This window comes from Lonchura striata, chromosome 5 (genome assembly GCF_046129695.1).
Source record: "Lonchura striata isolate bLonStr1 chromosome 5, bLonStr1.mat, whole genome shotgun sequence".
Lineage (NCBI taxonomy): Eukaryota > Metazoa > Chordata > Aves > Passeriformes > Estrildidae > Lonchura > Lonchura striata.
Window position 1 is genome coordinate 64,418,692 of NC_134607.1, and position 24,158 is coordinate 64,442,849.

At 37.6% G+C, this 24,158-nt stretch overlaps 1 protein-coding gene across 3 annotated transcripts in view; it reads right to left on the reverse strand.

Moving 5' to 3' along the window:
- The window catches only part of SEMA3A (semaphorin 3A), a 164,262-nt gene that overhangs the window by 34,189 nt on the left and 105,915 nt on the right, over nt 1-24,158 (reverse strand). For all 3 annotated transcript variants that reach the window (XM_031506947.2, XM_077783668.1, XM_031506946.2), the window contains 4 exons: nt 2,865-3,007; nt 1,606-1,720; nt 1,439-1,508; nt 231-375 (listed from right to left, as the gene is read on the reverse strand). In XM_031506947.2, the coding sequence (XP_031362807.1) occupies nt 231-375; nt 1,439-1,508; nt 1,606-1,720; nt 2,865-3,007 (473 nt within the window). The remainder of the gene's footprint in view (nt 1-230; nt 376-1,438; nt 1,509-1,605; nt 1,721-2,864; nt 3,008-24,158) is intronic.

The following is a 24,158-nucleotide window of genomic DNA, read 5'->3' on the forward strand; positions in this document are numbered from 1 at the left end:
TTAATATGAACGCCAAAATTAAAATCCAAATGAAGTTTTTACTGCAGTTTTATATGTTACAAGAAAATCAGTACATTCTGGACCTGGAGGAACTGTTAGTTTTCCCTTCTGCCACTCTATCCATTTTGTTATCTGTGTCAGTTTCTTTCCTGGATCTAAGCTCAAGGACCATGTAATGTGTGAAAATATTTTCCACAGTTGTTCCAGCTCAGATTTCCTAGGGTACTTACAGTTCCTGGCCGTGGGTAAGGCACTCGCCCTTGGTAGGGAACCCACTGGTAGTTTGGGCCATCTCGGTGGGCGTAGGGACCAAGAAATACCCTCCTGACATCAGTCATGCTGTACATACACACAGCTGATCCCTTGAAGATATTACTGAAAAGGAAGGGAGAAGAAATCAAATCAGTTTCTTTAAATTATCAGTCGATTTAATCAAGTGCTAGAGCTATGGGAATAGCAGCTTGATGCTTTCTAATTTATTGCATGTGATGATAATCAAACCTCTGACATGCTCTCAGAGCAATCCTCACTCACCTCCTGTGAAAGTTCAGCAAAACTGATATGATCTCCCAGACATTTTCCTTAGCAGATGGCTGCTATTTCACTATTTAAAACATCTTGTCCCCAGAAGGCCAAAGACCAAATTTGAGTAAATTTCAATAAGGCTTTCCCTAGAGAACTATTCTATTCTTTCCTACACTCCACAATTTTTTTTTTTTTTTAGCAGTCTCTTCCATCATTTGGGCAGCACAAGTGCAAACTTCAGGGTTGTTTCTTACCCTGACATTTTTTACAGAAGACAGTAAGGACTTGTAAATCTTCCTCTTCTATGCCTGGTATCTCTAGCAACATTCTTTCTGTTTAGAAACTAAAATTTGTTTCTTTCACAGATAAATGCGGCAATACAACCAGTGCTGCAAACCTTCATCAGACCAAAGCTACAAGTATATTTTGTTCTTGGTGAAAGCACAATGTAACAAAAACACTCAAGTCACAGTTAATTCAATAACAGAACTTTTGAAAGATCATTAGCCTTTCCAGATTTCAGCAATTTTTTTATTAATATCTCCTTGACTAGCTAATTTCTCACTCCATAGATTTCCTATTTTACACTGCCCTCAAACAAGTTTATTTATGCTTGCATTCATTTTCCAAATCTGTGTGGAAAGGGCTACAAATGCTGATCCCTGCTACAAAAAGCCAATTCAATGGCAAGACCAGCCTGGGAAACTGATAGTCTTTGTGTTTGCTAGCTTCAGGGTGATGATGTACATGGCTCATAAGAAAGAAACCTAATTCATTAGTTCTTACTGACACTGACTTCTCAGTTCAAAGGTTAAGAAAATTTTGTGTTTTTTAAAAACACTTTTAACAAAGAGACCTCTCTAAAACAAGCAGCCACCCAAGTTTCCATGAAAGAAAATTATATGCTCTGTACCTGGAAGTTGTAAACACTCCATAGACTATTGGATTTTTAGGGTCTTTTGAGTTCATTAGGAACACATCCTCTGTAATGATAACAAGAAAAAGGAAAGAAAATCAGGTTAAATTCATACAGGTAATATCCAAAGACATTTTTATATTCTAGCCATTTCTGCTACTTACGTAGTTCATCAAAGTGCGTGTCAATGCCATTGGGTCCTGGTACAGAACAAATCAGACGTGCTTTGAGGAAAGTTGTCCATTTGTTAACAAGGCTCCTGTGTCCACCAAAGTCATTCTAATAGCAAAAATGTTTTGCATTAATATTTAGCAACAGTCTTTGTTTGAAGTATCAACAGAATACAGAGAAAATACAGCAAATAAAATGACATTTAGAGAAAACAAGAGAGAAGAATTCACCCTCTACGTACAAAAGCAATATTATGTTGCAATGACACAAAATCTGAATAATTTTTATTTTACATTGATTGTGTCATATTTCATACTAGTCCATAATTTAAAAACAGAAACCCTCAAATCTCTCTATATAACTTTATATATATTCAACACTGGGAAAAAAGAAATTAGCAGAATATCTTGCTCCAAAGCTCCCAGTCTGCCATGTCCTGGAAAAGCTGAGGGTGTTTATTATGCTTAACTGGGTAGCAACAAAGTAGAAATGAAACTTGCAATGGAACAAAGTAGACAAAAATGCCAGAACAGTGGGGTCAGCTGTATATCTGCAAAACACAGAAACAAAGAGCCCTGAGGATTTCATACTTGTGGCGTAATAGGTTTAAAAGTAGGAACCTCTGAATTCAAGGATGTAAACTGAAGTTGTGCTTATGGATTAACATAAAATGTTACTGTAAACACCACAGTTGCCAAAGCTACAACATTTTTTAATATAATTTCATTAGCAGAAATGTTTTTGGAAGTCTGTCAGAAAACCATCTGGACATTTATCAGTGTGAACAAATGATTCATCCTGCAGACACTAAGGGTCTTTCGAATGGCTGCCCATTTCTACAGCTAACCTTAAACAATTATTTTTCTGTATCTTCATTTGCCTCTATTTTAAGGGTTTTAATGTGGCAATTGAAAGGTATTAACACTTAAAAAGCAAATTCTTCAAATGTTTTTGGCCTACCTGGAAGTATCACATTTCCTGTAAAAGACTTTCTTTTGCAGACATTCTCTAAGCCTCAGAAGATACCTGTGACTTTTTAAACCCAACATCAGAGTTTGTGAAGTTTCCACCCAAAAGAAGAAGTGAATGATATTAATTTCTGTATGTCATGCTTGCACTATTTTTCTCTTGGGATGACCCCTACTTTAGAACAATTCCAATGTTAATACTGAGTAGTTCACAGGTGAGAAAACACAGTTTTAAAATTGCTTGCAAGTGCATTCAGTGTCACAGCAAGAATTCATCATCTAACCTTGCAGATCTGCCCTATTCTGGCATGAGTGGCTTTTCCAGTGTGCTCTCCATCAATTGCATTTTCACGGAAGAAGAAGTAAATTTTGTCATCTTCTGGATTGTCGCTCTCTGGTATCAGGTGAGCACTGACAAATCTGGGATCTGAGAAGAAAATGCCATTGTGCACGTTACTATTCCACAAGCTGTATCATTTCTCTTCCTTACATAAATGAACTATCATTTTTCTTCCCAAAACACCATCATTGCATCCCATGGCAAATATGTATATATTAGGGACATCAACACCTGCTAGTATGTGACAGATATTTACATTCCTCCTGTCATTAATACAGAGAGGTGTTTGCTACAGGTATTTAATGAACAAATCTTAACTTTATTATTGGAGCAATTAAATGTTTATGAAATCTCTTTAAAAAATGTTTGTATAACATTACAGAATGGTTTCATAATTCTGTGTCTTTATTACTGACATTTTTCTTGTTCATTGGATGTCTGGACTTCAGTTAGTCTTTCTGTATAAATCACAATTAAAATGAAAGAATTATGGAGACAAATGTAAAGTTCTCATTTTAGAAATTAAAAAAAATTGCACCTAGAAAATTATTAGTGTATTACTGTAAAAAAAAAAAATTAAGTTGTAAAACAGATTTTGATTGATACGATTTCCACATGATACTTCAAATTCCCAAATTCTTGTATTCTTTTCAGAATAGAAATATATTTTAGAATTTTTACACAAATTGTTTAAATACTTTGTCTTACTATTTTTGTGAAATATTATTTTTATGTACATAGCCTTTATTTCTTAATGATAAGAGTGACAACTTTATTTGGTGGCAAAATGATACATCAACCAGTGAAAATATATATAATGTGGATGTATGGAAGGGTTACATAAAAAATACTGTAAAGAAATTTTGAGAGAGAGAATTTTATAGAATTCACATCAATAAATTCATACCAGTGGAGCATCTGGCTCATTGCTGTATTTTACCGAGATACTTCAGCTGGTATCATTCACTATATTTGGAAAAAGAAGGCATATCCAACAGATTCACCAATCTGTTTTATAACCATTCTACATCCTGCTGGGATAATTAACTGTAGAAGAACTATATTTAACTACTCAGAGTCCTGTTCCTATGTGAAATTGTAATCCATTTTAGTGTCTGTATTAACATCTTTTCAGTGTATGTTGATTGGTATTTAGCCATGGAAATAATGAACTTTGCTATGTTTTGCCAGTTTGCACTAGCTGGCCTGTGCAACCCATTTCCTTATTAAGGATGGCAGTGTTTTTAAGCAGCATACTTTGACAGGTTATGCATATAGAAGTTTAGATGTTTCTATTGTAGGAGTATATACGGCATGATTTTGTGTGTATGTGTATTGTCATGTACTCTGTGTGTATATATATGTATATATTCTCATGTACTTGTGTACGTACGTGCATACATACATACATATATATATATACACATACACATAAATACAGAAGAATGCTCTACTAGCTCAGATCAAAGTTTACTTAGATCAATACACAGCCTCCATGATCATCCAGAAGTAATTATTCAAGACAAGAAAGAATATGGTGATTACAAATAATACTCTCCAAGAATAAAGTCTCTTCCTTCGGTTGTCTTCAGTATAGCTGACTCCTGAGCTTTATTGCTACTGCGTCCTTAGTTAACTCTCAATAGACTTCAAATCCAGTTATATGTCTAGTTTCTTCTGGAACCCATGCAGATTCCCAGAATTCAGCACATCCTTTTGGAATTTGTTCCTCACCTACACAATGTAATGAACTAAAATTTACTTCTGATTTTGTGTTTTGAACATTAATCTTAATAACTTCATTTAGATTCTCTCAATTCCTGTATTGGAAAAATGCTGAGTGATCAAGATGTGGATGAACTGTACTCTTTAACAAGGAGCAACTCTCTTTTTTGAATTCTGTGTTGCTGATTTTTCTTTTTTCTTTTTTCTTTTTTCTTTTTTCTTTTTTTCCTATTAATTCCTAGCAGTTAATATGGATTTGACAGCTCGTAAACAGTAATCTGAAATTGTCATGGAATTTACCCAGAACCTCACTCACTGGTGGTGCCCTGTCCATAGCCCATTCTTTTATATGTGAAGATAGATGTGTTCTCCTCATAGTTTCCTCCATAGTTTATCACTACATAATTTATCAAGAATAATTTAATTTGTCATGTGATTGCTTAGCTACCCAATTGCATTAAGATCCTTTTGTGATCCTTCACAGTCTTCCTTTGTCTCACTCTGCTGAATAACTTAGGTTCATGTGAAAAAAAAACAACTTCTCATTCAACCTCTTTTTCAGGTTATTCATGAACGTGTTGAACAACACAGGCCACACAACAGATCTCTGTGAAACTGTCTACCACCTATTGTCTCTTAAAATAAACATTTTTAGACATCTGAGAACATGAAAAATCTGAGATATTAAGCTCTCAACCCCAAACCCCAGTAATGCAAACTATTAAATGTCCTTCCTTTCTTTGTAGCATGCATTTAATAGCCTTCAAGTTACACAAGCCCCAAGATAAATAATATCTCAACTATTTTTTATGTGATATACTAGGGCTTTGCAAACAACTTGAATCTCAAGAAACAAAGGTAACAGCATAAAAATATCTGCACTGCAGTCTGAGGGAAGATCCATCAGAGAAAGAAGATACCCATTAGAAGACAGTGTTCTTGGCTACTGGATCTGGAGAACTCCTTTTCTGAATATCTTGCTTTTCCATCCTTAAGGTCTTAATGACAAAGGGTAAAAAAAATATTCAACCAAAACCTAAACACATTCCCAAATGGTTGAATGATTTGTTACTAGCACAATGGGTTTTGTAAATCACAAGATATCAAGTTCTAAAATAAATCACTATATTATCAGGTGTCAAAAATCTAACTTTACATTGGCCTGTGAAGATATTGTGGGGAGCTCCACTTTGAGTCAAAAATATTGCTGATATAGCACTGGTTATATAAACTTGCCCTCGGTTAGCATATTATTATTCTTTTCTTTCCCTCTCATAATTTTGCAAGTGAACCAGAAATAGTAAGACAGTTTCAAATTAAAGCAGCACTGATGCAACAATGATAGAGAAATAGCTCAATAAATTGAAAATATGTATTTTAAATGATTCTGTCAGAGTGATAGCAGAGAAGAGAGTTGTGAGGCAGGCAGATAAAACTAATGCCACAACTAGAGCACATGTCAGTATGCTTTCCATACACTTTTACCAGTGTTCATCTGAGATGGATTCAGATTTTCAATGAGTGATTAATAATCCTAACTACATCCCTGCAAATGAAGTAGTCACACAACCTCATATTAGTAACACATCCTTTGTACATCATGGAACAGCTTTTCTTGAACAAGATTTCTTACTGAGCACACCTTGGATTGTTTTGCCACCTAGTTAAATCAATATGTTTTAGTCAATAAAAGAGTGGTTCTTCATGTTATAGGGCCCTTGCTCTTGTTACCTGGTGGTGCTTGGGCTTTTCCCCCTCTGCCATCTAACAGATTTATGTCTATGCAGTGAACCAAATAAATGAAGAGCAGGCTACATGTGTTCTGTTACATATAGAAATAGATTAATTTCTGTTTAGAATGAATGTAATGGTTATAGAAACAACATCATGACACCATGTGTGGGGAGAGAGCGAGAAAAGTGCTTGATAATTTCATGGGTTATAAAGCTAAGATGTGATCTGTAGTGTGTTCTTTACTGCTTCACTAGCACAGGGGCTGCTTGACTTGCCTGAGGCTTGATGCACACTTGCATTCAGCCCCAGGGCTTCAGACCATGCTCACTACTGGCTGCTGAGGGTCTTGATGAGTCAATCAGCCAGATGGCCGGCAGTCACGCAACACAGCCCTCTCCATGGACTGCACAGCACTTTTTTATTGCTCTTCTTTGAGGATTTGAAGGGAGATATCCACAGATGAGGGAATTAGGGACTTCTCCTTGACTCTCCTAATTGCTCAGCCATGCAGCAGAAGAAAGAATGTCATCCAGGAATGTGTATGTTCAAGTATCGAGACTGCCCTGCCTTACCCTGCAAATTTAAACAGGTTTTGTATCAAGGGGTCCCCATGGGAAGTTTAAAATAATTCAGTCAGGGTTGACCTATTTCATACATTCAACACAACACAGCCACAAAAGAAATGCTGGAATGAACTTAAAGCAAGATTCACTGAATGGGAAGTAGGACTTTGATCCAAACCCACCAGTAACAATTGTAAAAGTCAGTGCACTGCAGCTATTGGGGATAGATGGAATGACTTCAAATTTCTGAGTATGAATTATGGAGTATTCTGCAACCCTAAAACTGCCTCCAATCCATGTAGCCCTCAGAAATGCTGTAACAACAGTTCAACACTTTCATGTTTGAAAGCTGTCTCCCATTGGTTAGAAGTCCAGAAAGCTTGTTTTGGGAAAATGGATTTAAAAAATAATTTTACAGCAAATATTTTGCAATGATTTAGTGCTTTTAAAAAACACAGGCAGACAATGTGGAAGACTGCTATAAAAAACAGCATACATCAAACAAACATTTCTGAAACGTGTTTTAGCATGATCAAAGGAGAAACAAAGCCCCAGCATAAACATGATCAAAATAAAATTACAGCTAAAAACACTTCTCTGATCTTGCAGCCAAAGTGAACAAGCTAAAAATAAAAACTTAGATTTTTATTTAAAACAATCAGCCTTTAAGAAGCAAATTATTAAAGTCCACACCTTTTTCAATCTCTTTTTTCCAGCTGTCTGTGGTGCTACTCCTCAGATCCCACATGACACCTTTGTACACCGCTTTGTGTGCCCTCCTGCAATTACCACCTCTGCAGACATTTCACTGGCAGCAGCCCATTAAACTGTCCTTTCTGAGAAATCTGGCTCTTTATGGAAACGACACCTTGGTCCAGCTGTCTTTATGATTTATTTGCCATTGTTTGCTTATTTAACTAATGGAAACATGTTTTGCCTGTCTCAGCATTTCAGGTTGAGGAAGAGCGAAGGTAAATCGATCTGCACTGGTCCTTTAACAAATGTTAGTCTTTAGCAACAATAACCGCATAAATACACACACACACACCCAAGAGCAGGAAACAATAAAAGTCAGAAATTGGCTTTCTAAGTGAATTGTATTAGCATTTTAATGAAGATCTATAAACTTGAAGGCACAGAAATTACCTTTAGCTGTCAAGATTGAGTAAGCTGAAGGAACAGAAGCTGGGGTCATCTCTTCATCACTTGACAAGAACCAAAGGGCAGTTCTCTTAGGAAATGCTTTGTAAAGAGTTTGAACTGGATGCCCCTATTATTGTATATTTATGGTCAAAATGACTAATTTATCAGTTCACAGCAAGAAAATTCTAGGAAACTAGGGAAGTTTTATGCTCAGTAAAACTACAATTGCTGTAATTTAATGAAAAGTACTGGAGGGTGACTGGGACCCTGAGGAGAGGAAAGCTAGAGAAGATGAAATTAAAATTTTAAGAACAACAAAAATAGACAGCTACTCAAGACTTCATAACCACGTACAGCACCTGTCCGCTGAGACCCAGCACAGAGAGCCAAACACTGTCCTCACAAAATCAAAACTTGCTGTCACTGTGAGCCCTACTACCCACAGAGAGGAGACTTGCAGCTCCAGTCACAAATGTGCAGAGCAAAGCTTCTGCCTCAGCAAGGTCACCGGAGGACAAAGCTGTTAATATGTGGTGATGAGAGAGCTAAGATGGTTTGTGGTTTTACACACTCAAATGTCGTTTACAAAACACCAAAGCTTTTAGTGGTGTTCTTTCAAAGTCCCTTCATTTAAATTCCTCAACTTTCACATTCCTCTTGCTGCTGTTGACTCAGGCAAATGCAGCAGAGCTCCCATGGATTCACGGCTTCTAGTGAAGCTCCTCAATAACATGGATGGCATCATACCACGCCCTCAAAGAGGGACAGCTGTTTGCACAAGGGATAACTTGTGGCTATTATGGAACTAATATGAGGGTTTTGTGGTAATTTATTGTCAGATGCTAGCACAGAAAGGACAGACCACAGAGTAGAGATGTCATTTTAAGATGCTGTTTACAAAGTCAGGAGGATGTGTGACATGCAGGCCATGCATGATCAAGCTGTCAGCTGTTATTGCAAGGTAAGAAGCCCTATGGTCCCTCACTGATTTTGCAATGGAAATTCCCATCAGAAAGAGTTTTAAAGACTGATGATAATCATCAAATGGCTTATCTTTGAGTCAAGATGCATTAGATATGTCAGCTACTTTCTCCTTCTTGGAAGGGATATCCTATTTTTTATCAATTTTCCAAATATTAGTAAAGGCAATTTTTGTGAGACAGATTATAAAACACACTAATAAGTGCAAAGTTACACTAACATTTCTTTTAATTTCAATTGTGTAGTTTAAAAAAAAATCCAAATTCTTTTATAATTAAAAAACAAAAACAAAACCAACCAAACAAAAAAAAAAAAACAACCTTAAACCAACAAACCTTTCCTCTGCAGAATCCAACTGCTATGCTTCATTGGTGACTTGTGTGACATGAAGAGATTACAGACTTTCAAGGATGAAAGGTATTAAAAGTAGCAACAACATATCACTCTTCTGTCATTTCAATACATGGGTACAGCAGCAATGTAACACACAAAAGATGTGCATTAAAAAAGACACACCATATTTTTACACATGTAAATTCTGCAGTGGTACAGTCACACATACAGCAACTGGAGTCTAGCCCTTGTGGCATTTACAGTGGCTTGACCACAAGTGTCATCCATGCATCATTCTCATTGTGAGAGATGATAAAATTGAATTTAAATGATGGAGTTTTTTAAGGAATTACTGATCTGTATTTGAGGCAGAAGCAAAAAAGGGCAAGTGTGTTGTAACATCCTAAAGCATTCGGGATCCATGCTGGGGGCCGCTAGCAGAAGTGAATACTTGGCAAGGCCAGGCTGGGGACTGAGCCATGGGTGCCCTCCTGGGGGCTGGCAGTGATGCAGGGTAAGAGGAGCACAACCTCAGTCTGGGGTGCTCAGCACCTCCTAGAGTATCATAAATGAGTCCCTGAGTACCTGCCAAGACAATGCCACCACCCCAAGATCCCTCATCTCCTCTGCCTTAGAGGCATAATTCAGCATCAAAATATCTTGGGAATGACATTTTAGCTCCCACAGGAAACAGAAGGGAGAAAAATGTTGATCTCTGATGCAATTATCAGTTTCTGAAGCCTTTGTTTTAAAGAGACAACAATAGTTTTGATTCCTTGTTAAAGACTAATTATATGGTGAAGAAAAGTGAATACAGAAGTTCAGTAAAATTATAGCTTAATGCTCAACATAAAATAGATTTCTCACAAAACAATGCTTATGATCTATCCACCCTATTTAATTAAAAGAGGTGATTATTATCTCCTTACAGAACAACAAGCAAAATTAACACCTCTTTTCTGTTACTAACAGTGTTTTAGGGTTATTGTATATCTATCAACACAATTAATTTTAAACTTATTTACTTGTCCCTCAGAGAGAGTAATTGGGCAACTGAGAAAACTAGTGTCCATCACAGAACAGAAAGTGAGGCTTGCAGCACACTGCCTCCATTTAGGAATACTTTAATCTCAATTTTTTGTACTTCTTAAAGGTAATGAGAGTTCCAGCTAAGAGCCTGTTTCTTCCTTTCTCAGTCATTTATCTGAAATTTTTGACATTGATGTTTGGAAATAAAAACACTAGAAAGCCTGTGCCTTAACTGTGTAACCTACATCTTTAGAGCTCTGGATGAGTGACAAGAACTAAATACCAGAGTCTTTATGCTAAAATGTGATGTATTAGGGGAGGAAGTGGAGCGTGGAGGCACTGAAGACAAAAGATGTTTCTGATTTGGGGTGTTACAGACTTTTGGCATATAAAGCCATGCTGCAAGCCTGCCTTTTGTAAGCTCTGAAGATTCACAGGTGGAGCACAAGTCCCTGGAGATGCTGAGTTTATGGCAGTTGATCCTAGAAGTCAGAAACCAAAACCTGTTCCTCTTCATTAATGTGATTTTCTCAGGCCTTTCAGAATGCTGAGAGATGTGTGCTTATGTCTTGGTGGAATATTCTCCCTCATTGTCACTTGTAAATTAAGTTTACAAGAAGGTGTCCTGAAGGCTGAGGAAACATGCTGTAGCCAAGCTCCTGACACAGCTCTTTGCAGGAGGCAAATACCTGGCTGAGTGTGAGGAATAGCTGGGGATTAACATGGCAAACATATTCCAGTGTAGGGAAAATGGGACAGCCCTCAGCAGTACGAGTGGAAAAAGCTGAACAGCACTGGCTTAACAAGCATATCTTCAGCCTCTGTCTCCTGAAAGGTAATATTTCTCTGTCAGCTCCACGCAGTGCACAACGCTGTCTCCAGAACCATTTTCCCACAGAAATACTATTTTTTTCTGCTTAAAAAAGTGAAAAAGTATGTCCTTTGCGTCAAAAATCACCTATTTTGAAAACAGGAAGAAAAACACCAAATTTTGTACTGCCAGGTTCAATTTGAAGTGTGTAGAAGGGATTGTGTAGCTGCAAAAAAAATCTCCCTGATGTCACATCAAAAACTGGACAGGCCTCTACCATAGTCTCAACTCTCAGTGAGGGATGTTCCTTCATTTGGAAATGATCATCAGCCCACACCAGCTCCCAAGAAGTCATCCAGTAGAGAACTCTCCTGCAGCAATTTCCCAACCTTTCTGATCTCCTGTAATTTAATTTCTTTGTTAAATCCTTTAGATTTGGCTAAAGAACTGAGGTAATTTTGTCAAACTACAAGAAACATTTTGTTGGTATAATGAACTTTTACAGCTAGTGTAAAGCAACTTGACACAAAATCCATTAAAATAGGATTAATGAGGGATGGCAGCAAAGACTGAGGAAAGGGCTGGACGAATGACTCGTTTTAGCTCATGTGTCAGTGTAGCACAGCAACACAAAATGCAATAAGGCATCTGTAAGAGGAAGCAAAACCCCTCAGCACAACCTAAGGTATTCAGTATGATAGCATCAGTTATGACAACCTCTTTTAGTAGTCATGTGAGCACTATGTGTTTCCAACTTAATCTAGCTTCAGTCAACATAAGCTATTAACAGGGTTTTGCACAACTGAAATAATGTACTCATTCATTGTTAATGTGAAACTTATTTCTGTTCATTAAAAAAGAATAACAAAAGATATTTGATAGCACAGGTAAGATGAAAACTGTGAAGTTGCTTCAGATAGGAAAGTACCTGCACTGTCAGAAAGTTTTTCTTCTCAAACATCATTTCATTGTCTTATACTTTAATTCTGTACAAGCAAACTCTTTTCTTATTTTCACTATTTTAATTTATATTATTATTCACTGACACTCCTTAAAAATTATTTTATGTAATTTCTGTGACTTTTAAGAATGAAAATTTCATTGTCTCAGACTCAAAATTTTTTTGGTTTTTAAAAGCAGTGACGGGGGACTGTGCTTATGATACATAAATCACAGCAAGAGGAACTGGCAGAAAGTTTAACAGAAGTATTTAAAAAGTAATAAAAGAAAGAAATGCAATAAAAAATAAAGACCTTGTAATAAACCAGAAACTGGATTTTTTTAAAAAAGAATGCTTTCTACCAACAGGTCTGGCACAAAATATTAAAACTGACAGTATGTCAAACATGGAACAGAACTGAGAATCGATAATGACAACCCATTTACACAACCTTATGAAAAAGCTGATGATCCACAAGTCCACATAAAACCCTACACAGAGAGGTTTTGTATCTTCCTCTTTTTTCTGCCCTTACTGGAAGTTTCTTCAGAGAAACAGGAGAACAGGACACAGAGACTGAAGGAGCGGGTAACTTAAGAGAGCTGTGTCCCATGACTACAAATTTTACAGTGTGACAAATGTTATTATAGAGCTCAGGAAATATGAATAATCTCTCTGACATCAGCAGAATATTTCTGACTTACAAGGATATTGAATTTTGCCCAAACAACAGTAAAAAAATCAATAAACACCAATCCTCAGATATGTGGAAATATTAACAGATACAATGTATTATCACTGCATGCTTGCAACTATTTTGTAAGACCTCTGCAGCAAATGGGAAAAACATGAATCCAGTCTTCAAAGTAACTTTTCTTCTGTTTTTTCTGAATGATGATCTGTACAAAAGCTGTCTCTGAAAGGTTATCTTGTTTCCGCTTATACCAAATTTCCACAAATCTTGCTGTACTTATCTGAACAGAAATCCTTAAAGCCTACCAAAAGGAAATTAAATTTATATACATAAAGATATGTTAAAAATACTCTTTTCCATAATCCAGGAACCTAACAAAACCACAGGCCAACTTATCACTTTAAAAGGTAAATCAGACAGGGAACTATTTTGTCTTCAATTACTGAGTGTGTTTGTGGCAGCTCTAAGTGTTCTGGAACATCAAAATCTGCTGGATGTTGTACAATAAATAGTGATCTCAAGGATTTACAGTTTAACCCTTGCCTTTGAAAGAGGTAATTTTCCTTGGTAATACAACAAGGCAGCTCACCTTACTAATAGAAACATTCAGCCTATAGATACAGTGATACAGTGATCTCAGAACAGAAGGAAAAAGAGCAAAAAAAGGCTTATCAGCCTCAGTTTTGGTGGGTCACTCTCAACAGTTTTTTGGAGAACATTGCTACATTTGAGACTGATCTTGAGATTCTCAACAGAAATGTTATCTGTACACCAGCACATCATCTGTGCCATTCACTGCTTCTGACTATCAACTATTAGCTGGTGATCACCTTCATACTTTGATCTCTTAAATGTTACTATACACTTTACCATATTTTTTTTTACCATATGGTATGTAAAAGCACTTAGCTAAATTTTTTTAAAAAATCAAATTTAACTGCCACTTCTCAAGACAGATGAATTTACACAAACACATGGAATCCAATGCAATAACAATGGATGGGATACTCCTGATACCACTTTGATAGCTAAGAGCTGGACGTTGAAGCCTGAAATAAATAGTATAGGGCATTCTAAAAGTCAAGGGGAAAAAGAAGCATCACTTTGGCAATGCAGCAAAATGGGTTGTTCAGGCTCTATTCTACTGTCAAAATCTAAAGGCATCAAATGAGGATCCACTTCTCAAACACTTTGTGTGTCTTTGATCTGTCCATCATATCTGGTAACTGAAATTGTGTGAATTCTTTTTTATTTTCTGTTATTTACTTCAACATGCTGCTTTTACAAGTGAAAAATAAGTATCCATTTGTCTCTCCCATTTGTCCTTTTCTCTTCCTGTTCCCCCTTCTTTACACTACAGTCATGAATGAGGGTCTGTGCCCTAAATGATGCTGTTGGTGACATCAGTTTGACCCTTTTGTTTCACAGTGTTGCCTTAACGGAGCCTGGGGAGGAACTTGGTGAAGTTGCTCAAGTGGGACTGGAACAGTTTCTCTCCTGGAAACATGGGTTTGCAGAACTAAATGGAGAAAAAAATCTAAATGTTTTTGCATCAACTAAACCCTTGCAAATAATGGAATGTAATCTGAAGGGAAATTACATGTCATATTAAATACAGAGCTTTCTAATTAGGTGTTTCCTCTGCTTCTCTTCAAAGCCTACAGAAATATTAAGATGTCCACAGTTACAGCACAAAAACATCTTCAAGATGTAACATTTGATATATCACAGTATTTCAGAAATAATGGAACTTCTGCAAGGAATTAACAAATGTGGATTTAACCACAACAGATGTTCTATCTACATTTATTGATCTTACACAATCTTTGTGTCATCACAAAGCCCTGTACTAGGCTCAGTCCTGCTCCAGCAAAGTTCACAGGCACAACTCTGTTAAATACAGGAGTTGAAACAATATCCTTGATAATGGGGTTTAATATTATCTCTGCCGTTCTTTTGCTTGTGTAACTTTTTATTTGTGTTTTTGAACTACCTGAATGTGTTATCAATGTTTTAAATATAATGATGTTTCCACTTCGTTGTAAAAATAGGCTTTTAATACTACACAGTGTTTAGCATTCTAGTACCAGCCATCAATTTGATATCAGCCGTGACATTATTTAATTTTCAGAATCACAGAGGTTAAAGCTCACTGAACTATAAACAGTTGGAAACATGGAGTGTAATCCCAAGGCACAGCTCTGCACAAGCTGTAATTTAAATCATATTGCATGCTAAGCTGAAAAGGCAGTGCAGGTCCCAGAGGGCATGAATAAATCTGCAGTCACTGATTTGCCACACACATTTGTGTTGGGATTCTGTAACTGTGCAAATGTGATGTCTTCCTTTAGAGCAGAGGACCTGTCATCTACTGAGATTTGTAATTAAATAACCCAAAGAACAAAAGCAATTACTCAGCCCTACAAATATTCAGGCTGAAATTTCAGCGATTTCAGGAACAAAGAGAAGGGGAAGTTCCGGAGACAGAGAGAAAGGGAGGCTTTGAGTCTGCGATAATTCATCTGTGTCTAGTGCTAGTGGAGGCTTTAATGCATAGAACAGGTATTCACATACCTGGCTTCCTCTGAACTAATAATTCCATCAGCACAGACTCCACTGTGAAGTGGATGTTTCTCCAGCTAAGGAGCCAATTATGCTTCCAGCTGGCTCCATGCCACCTCAGGTGCCGGCTTTGAGCAATCAGTTGCGTTAATTGCAAGCAACACTAAATGCCTTTTGGGACAAGCAATTCACGGTTCAGGAATGTTAGTGTGAAGGGGGTAGGTTCAGCCCCATTACCGAGAGCAAATCACAGAGTTCGCACAGGTCGCAGGCTAAGAGTTGGAATTTTATGGAATGGGGGAAAGAGGTGGGAACAGACTAAGGGGCTATATCCTCACATCATTAACTCTGTTGGGCACCTCAGTTAATTGATGGAGTGAGGGCTATGTGGTGGGCTGTGTGGAGCCCTTCATATTTTCCCAAGGCCCAATTCCTTGGGTCTGCCAGGAATTCTGATCCAGGCCAACGGGGCTAAGACATTGGTCCAAAAGGAGATACCTCAACTGCCCACGAAAATGGGCTTCTACACAATAGTTGGAATTTTCTTTCTTTCTATTTGTCATAGTTGGAAAACAATAGTTTTAAATATGCATAGGAATTGTCTGATATAAAGAAAATACTACAAGGGTGATAGTAACACTGAATGCCAAAAAGATATGATGAAGGGCAAGCATATATAAAAAAACAGTCATTGTAGGAATGAAGAGTAAGCATTTCATTAATGAGCACAATAATGAGATCAGAAATCAGATCTTGGCTGCATAGAGTCATTGTCATCAGCTAGAGATCTGGCTTGTTGTATTTTTTGGGGTCTATCTTTTGACTCATTACCTCAATAACAAGCTTTAGCCAGTCATTTATTCATAAACATGGATTTCTAATATATTTGTCCATGAGCCCCCACACCAGCACTATTTAAAAGAAGAACCCTGCCCAAAAGTTGGAGGTGATGAAGGGAACGTTTGGATTTAATAATTTGAGATAAAAGGAGTAAGTGTGTGGTGGGGAGTGGGAGGAGCTGGTACAAATCTCAGTCTGCAGGTACTCAGTGTGCAGGATCAGGAAGTCTCTCTAATACCCTTTAGAGGCTCAGTCCCCGGTGTCTCACATGGATATACAAAGAAAACTTCTTAAAACAAAGCCATCTTATTTCTCCCTTTAACACAGACTAAAACATTGCCAAACACTTTTGCGTCTGAAGCTGTGAATTTCATTAAATTCTATGCAACTCGCTCAGCACTCTCTATTTTTGTGTGGCTGAAACCTTTAATTCTCTCCCCACCGCCCCACGGCCAGCGTGCTCCAGTCACATCACACTTAACCTTTGCCTTGGCTTTTCAAAGAAGAATTTGTCTCACTCTATTCACAGCCTCAAGAGTTTGGCAAACTGCACTCGAGCGCCGCGCTGGGCCTTTATATTGAACACACTAATCTGATTGTTTTTCCACTCTACAAACTTTGGGTCAACAATCAAGCTGCTGCCAGAAACTAATTAATTTGCAAACAGGCCCTATTTTCACAGGGGGAGAGCTTTTGAAGCCTATGTCAGCAGAGCTGGTCACACCATGGTGACATGCATTGTCATGGCATCCACTTTTCTGGGTAATTCTTCTCACTAATTTTTCACCACACACATGAACTCAAATTACCCAGCCAACAGTAAATCTCTATTGAATGCCCACCAAACTCTGAACGTGGTGGCCTGAGAAGAGGAAATTGGTATTGACAGGGTCAACACTCATTAAATTGATGGCTAGAGCAGAAGGAAAAAAACCACAAAACAACACAAGAATGCAAAAAGAAAATTCGGATGTATGTCATATCCCAATAAAGGGGTCTGTAACAGACCCACTCCTCCTTTGTTTAAATCAATTAGTATTCTGCTGTGTGACTCCTACAAACAGATTTCTGCTTAACTTGTCTGAAAAACTGGTTAATGACTTTTGTGAACAAGAAAGAAGGCACAATTTGGTAGTTAAAAGTCACTGGTTTTCAAGCATCAGAGCTGTGATGAGCTCTCACAGAGATCATGGGAAACCTACTTGAATTTGCAAGGTCTATAACACAGAGGCTTTGTCTTTGGAATCTGGCCACTTAATCTGAACTTTCCTTTTGCTTAAGCTGATTTGGATCTCTGCAAAAATAATAATTGCAAAGAAACTGGTGTTGTGTAATTTAAAGTGGGTTCTGTACCAAAAGCAAAGTAAAATGCAAACTTAGAACCCAAACACTACACATTTTTTGGACAAATGACTTTTTTTTCCTACTGAGACCTATCTCCAGGGAAAAGGGAGAGTCTTCTTATGAAGTAATGCATGTGGGTAACATAGATAGATAGATAAATATATACATAGAAATGATCTTTCTAATCATACATTAACTGAAAGTAGTACACTAAGCTTTCTAGAAGAGGTTATTGCCACTGCTTGAATAATATACTATGTTTGTCACCTTAAGTGGGCAGACCATCACTTTACAAAGCCATCCACTGCCAACTCTGTAAGTTATCCAATGAAACAAGTTCATAGAAAAAACATTCCATCTTAGGGTAAAAAAAAAAAAAAAGAAAAAATGCTTTTTAGAGGCAGTAGAATATCACTGGGACTATTGGTAATTGGAAAATTTCAGGTGTTTTTTATCAGTGTGAGAAGGGCACAGAGCCTTACTCCTCCAACTGAATGTTCTCCTGGAGTGTGCTCATGCAGATGGATTTCTACACAGCTCCTGCTGCTGAAAGCAGACCAGACTTGGATTTATTTTTCTAAAGGGTGACTATAGAAATTAACTCACCGGCATCATCAAATTTGAATCTGAACACCTCAATGAGATCACCAATTTTACCCACTACAGAGCTAAACTGATTTATCCACATCCAGAATCTCTCCAGAGCTTTTTCTGGCTCCTTCATCCAATTGCCTTCCAGAGAAGGTGATGGGAATGGCTGCACTCTCAACTCTCACCCCTGATGAGACTCATCAGGATTTACTGGGTTGCTATATTGTTGATATATGTTGAATGTTGGCCTTTCGATTCACAATTGAAATTAAAACCTTAAAATTTAGCAATTTTAAGGCACATCACCAATTACCAATTGACCAACTCAGTGCATAAGAGTGAGTGCAGATCTCAAACTGTCCATCACTGGCAAGTTTCTTTTTAGAAAGACTATTCTGCAGTGATCTGATTGGGACTGGGGTCATATCCCACACTGTTTTGAGAACTATGAACTTCTTTCCTAAAACTGTACTTTATGCAGCAGAGAAACGTCTCTGGTCTCTACTGGAAACAGTGAACAAAGAACTCTAAGCTCTACTATTATTTTTGATCTTATATGTGCTATAAAGAGAGTAACTGAATGAATGAATTGCAGCAAAGCATGGCTTCTAATCTATACTCCCAGCTATTACATTTTTTTGGTGTGGATAGTAAGGCTGACCAAGTTAAAACCTATAAATGAGCTCATGGTTAACCATGTAATATACACATATCCTAAGTCAGGTTCCTGGACTAACTTGTATCCTAACTTCCTGGAGCACACTGTGGCTGTAGCTCAGACCAATATGTTTACTGATGCAAGTCTTCCTGCTCCAGGTTATATTCTCTATAGTGGCAGGAAACCTTCAAGATGTGCAGTCAGACCAGGAGAATGTTCTCTGCTGCTTCACCTTTCCTATCCCCTTTTTCCACTCCAACCTAGAAATTTGTCCTTTGGCTACTTTTACCATCTTTTCAACCTAAACAGAACAAAATATCATCCACAGCACTGATATTTAATGAAGAAAATTACCTAATCCTAGGGGGCATAGGAGTGATAAAGAATGAGAAAGATCTCTTTCCTAGAATGATTTCAAATAGGCCAAATGAAATCAAAATTATTTAATTTAGGCCACTTGATGGGAAGATTTTATATTTTCTGGTTGTCTCCATCTACCATCTTCATGACCTTTCTCACATCCAGAAAAACTGTTAAGCACATTCTAATTGCCACTTGGTCTTTGATTTCTGAACCAAATGCTTCTCTTACTTTGCATAAAGATACAGGGAACAGTTTTCAGACAGTTCAACTGAATCAGCTGGTTCAAATACATGAATATCTTCTGGTCAAGTGTTCAGAAGGGCCTTTGGTTTCCTGAACTGTAACCATTTCAGATTAGGGACAGGACAAATGTCAAGTAATAACAATAAGAAAGAGCCCTTTATTTTCTGATTTCAGAAATTCTGCGTTTCTTCCAAGAAAAAAAGAATTGGTTGCAGCAAAATATGTATATAGATAAAGCTTGTTAGATTGCAATGAGAAAAACAAGTTAAAATTCATACTCAATCTCTCAAATATGGATCTACAGACTTAAGGAGAAAAAAAAACGAACCTTGTAAATTGAGTTTGTGTGCCATTCTGTTCACAGTATTATGCCACCGTCACCATAGTTTCTGAGCACTTCCTAGCACTGCGTTAGGTAACATTAGCATTTGTCACACATGGAATTTATCACTGTGAAATTATTTATTACTATTCTTAGCAATAAAGATAGTGGGAATGGTGGAGGGGGTAGTGGGGTGGGAGGAATTATTGAGTGAGAAATGAGACTTGCATATATGGACATGTTTTGTTCCACAAGGGTCGGAGTTGTTCATGCTTCTGCAAGCCACGGTGGGGAAGTGTGGAACTCAGTCCACACTACAGCCTGCATGATAGGATGTATCAGCTGTTCAAATATAGAAATGCTTATTTTAAATGTAAGAGATCCTTTCACAGGAAAATTAACAGCAAAAGAACAACAAAAAAATGACAAACACAAAAAATTCCCTCACTGTTTTCACTCAAAAGGTTGTTTAAATATGTCCTTGTAAATTCATGGTAATGCAGGCTTGGAAGAGACTTCTTAGTCTGCTCACTGTAGTCTCTTGGGATGTCAGACAAGTGTGCTATATAACAACACATAAAATGTTACCTGAGTTCCTCTTAAAACCAGCTAGGCTGCCTCACTGACTACTTCTGTTGGACAGCTTTTTTGTAATTTCATTCCCATCATAGTTTAAGACTTCTAATTTGAAGACTAAATAAATTCATATGCAGTTCACAGTTGGGTTTTTTTAATATCCTTTGTTTAAGCAGCTCTTCTCTCAATGGAGATTTATTGTACTTGTAGCAGCCCTCATCTCCTTGCTCCAATAATATCTCAGATGCATTTTATGAAACAACCCCAGGTACCAGGATGGTTGAGTTCTGTGGCTCCTTTCCACAGCTGATACCTGTATTTTACTGCATGCTGTATATCTGGATTGAGAATGTGTAGGAGGTGAGTTGGAAAATGGGAAGCTAGAGAGGCATTTAGGAACAAGGGAGTGGCACAGCAGAGGGAGCCATCAGTGGTTATGCATAGCTAGGAAAAGGGTTTGGTGTGGTTGACCAAAGACTAATTATAGGTTTAAGGATCAGAATATGTACACACCCAAGTCTCAGCAAGAGTAATTAATTTCTAACTTTTTGATGAATTTAATGCATTTTATTACAGAGGTAAAAATTCTGTAAACTATCTGCAATCTTTTATTTCTGTTGTCATACATTAGTCTGCTGTGCAACACATATATACTCAATATCATGTGTGTATAATGACAGTGTTGGGACATTCAACAAAGTGTCTGAAGTGGAAAAAACACAAAGTGATGTCTACAGTTCTGTTGGAATGCCAGGAGAATATCAAGTCTGTGTTTCCTGCCTTGGACCCTGTTAAATTTAAGAGGGCATTTTCTTTTTTATTGAACAGTCGCTCAGCTTCTATAACTCTCAGCTGTTTATGTAACTGTAAATCAAAGATTACCAAGGACAATAACCTCAGGGAACTAAGCACAGTTACTACTCCACTTTAAAAATTAAGCCATGGAAAGTATGCTAAAATAATATCACAGAGTAGTTTAAACCCATAAAAAGCAAGGAAATTCCAAGCCAAGTCTGGAAATCCAGACTGACAATCTCTCTTAACCCCATGTCTAGTAAAGAGGGTGAGTGAGGCCAGTATTTCTGGGGTGCAAACCAGATTCATAATACTATCCTAATGCAGCTTTTGTGATTTCATTTCCTTTCAGATTTTGCTCAGCCCAATCCTGCTTTGCTTTTAAAATAAATATTTATGGTTATTCATTTTACAAAATGTTAACAGTTTAAGGCCAGATCCCCTGTGCTCAAGTCAGAGAAGATGAGAGCAGCTTTAATCTCTCTCTTTCCACTCCTCTAATCTTCAGCTTGAAAACTGCCTTGGGTGCATTGCCTTTGCATTGCTCAGCATTTGCTCTGGTGGACTGCACTGCCAGTTCTGCCTTCTTGCCCCCAGCCATGCCCTCAGCCCTTGCTGAAGGCGTGGGGCTGGTGTACAGCAAAGGCTGCCTGCTGGGCAGCAGGGAACTCCCTGGCACCGCGAGAAGCTGCTCCCACCTGCACAGGCCTCTACTCATCTTTTTGTTCAACTTCTGCAGCAGTTCATGGAAGCAGGACATGATCCATGCTTCTTCAAAATAACTTTATGCCTCTGTACTATGAGAGGCAATGGCACGTTTCAAGGGAATCGTGTACTTGCCGATAGGCAAGACTTTGTAAGATATATATGTAACATCAAGGCCGTTGTTCCTTATAGTAAAGCTGTATAGAAGATATTTTTCAACACCAGAATTATTTTTTTTCTGAGGGTTCAAAACAATTCTTGACCCTCACTGGGACTGTGTAAGATTGCCAAAGCTTCTTTTGTGCAGAGAAAACTCCATGCACATACCAGAGGAGCCAGTAATGTTCCATGCGTGCACGAACATGGCTTATAATAAAGCACATGATTCAGTCTGGGGCACTGAACTGCAGCTTTTCATGTCCAAGATGATTTCCCTGAGCACCAGCTTATTTTACTGTGTTTTTGCAAATGCTTCCTTGTCACATCTGGCCAGCTCTGTATCAATAATTAAATATACACTGCTACACTGACTGATGTATAGTTCCCTAGCTTCTAGATGAATGCCCTAACTACATGGCTATAGAATCAGTCTCCCTTGTTTTATTTGGCTTGGTGACTGTTTAATTATTTATTCAAAATGAAAGCTTTAGAAGCCTGTGAGTATTTAATATATCTAAGAGACTTAAGAAGTCTTTAAGAGCTGCTGGTCAGCACCTTCCCTTGAGCTGGGCAGAGTTCTCTTCCCCAAAACATACAATGTCTGTAAGAAGGTTGAGCATCTCCAGAATGTGACTGTGTGATGTCTGTAGGAACTCTGTGTTCCTGCTTAAATCCCTAAAACATAATCACTGTGTGCAATGTTGTTCTACTTTTATGCCAGCTCAGGGCAAGACAGTTTCTGGGAAAAGTTTGCAAGCTCTTCACGTGCAACTGTCTTCTCCTCTCCATTTTTGGTACCAACCAGCTGTGTTTTCTGCACCCTGTCAGCTCTGACCTTAGCCTCAACATGGAAAAAAAAAAACAATTTAGCTGCTGCTCTGACTGAAGTAAACACTAGCAAGGCCTTAGAACTAGATGTCTCACCACCTAACTATTAAACTCTACAGAGATGAGAATTTGTCTCTAAGTTTGACCAGAACTGTTCTGCAGCTTTCAGTATATGTCCCTTAGAATACTGGTTTTTTACCTGAGGCTAAGCACACTGTAAAAAGCAACTAGGAAAGTAAACCCACCCCTACATAGAAATCCATGTATTTACTAAAAAATTTATAAAGGTCTGCAAACTTAAGGTTCAAAAATAGTTTTTACAGATCTTTAAGAAAGCAGTGAACATCTCAATCTTCAATGAGAGCTTGTTTCATTAAAAGCATATCCACTTTAACAACGTGCAAACACAAAGCTTCTTTTGTAATTATATTTTTAAAAGAAAAATGACAAATTAAAAACAATAACCAAAGGACCAGCATGCCTGCAGAATTTCAAACCCAAACTGTTATCAATTTTGGATTTCCATGTTAGATGCTGAAATTAGGAGAGCTGTGTGAAAAGGATGTCAGGATCTTATCACTGGGAAATTAACAGTAAAGCCTCAGAGCCTCTAATAGGAATGTTGTAGTGCAGATTTTAGGCCAATCTTTCCATATTAGGAAGGTAAATGTATTAAGTTGCAGTGGAGAGAAAGATTTCAAAAATGTACTTAAGGATCGCTCTCTATTAAATTATGGACAGTTATGAGAATAATTTTTAAAGGTTTCAATTTGATTCTTATCTTGTTTTAAATTAAGTTTGAAACTTTCCATACAGTAATATAGTGCAACAACTTTACTTATGAGTTGGAAATCTCTTTCACCCTGGGATACAAAAAATGCTTTCTATTCTTATGCTCATTTTGTAAAATATAATTTTGTAAAATTCAAGAAAGCTTGAGGCTCATCAGCTCCCCACCTTGAGCACAAAGCAGCTGTGGTTTCTGCATCGTCAGATGTAACCTTAGTGCTAATTTGGGAAAAGCAGTTCTCACATTTAGTGCTGAAAGACTGATAACCGAATCCACAACGGAATGACACAATTTCAGCAGTGAGTACAGGGCCTGTGGACAATGGCTGTGTTTTCCCACTGCATAAATCCTCCTGACTCAGCTGTCATTGTGCAAATCTACTGCACAAAAGCAGATTTTGATTGCATGACTGAGTTTAAAATGTCATCATGACTATCATAACTAAAGTTGATGTTGGTCATCTTTAACACATTATTACTCCACCAGGTATCAAGATAGATGGGTATGTC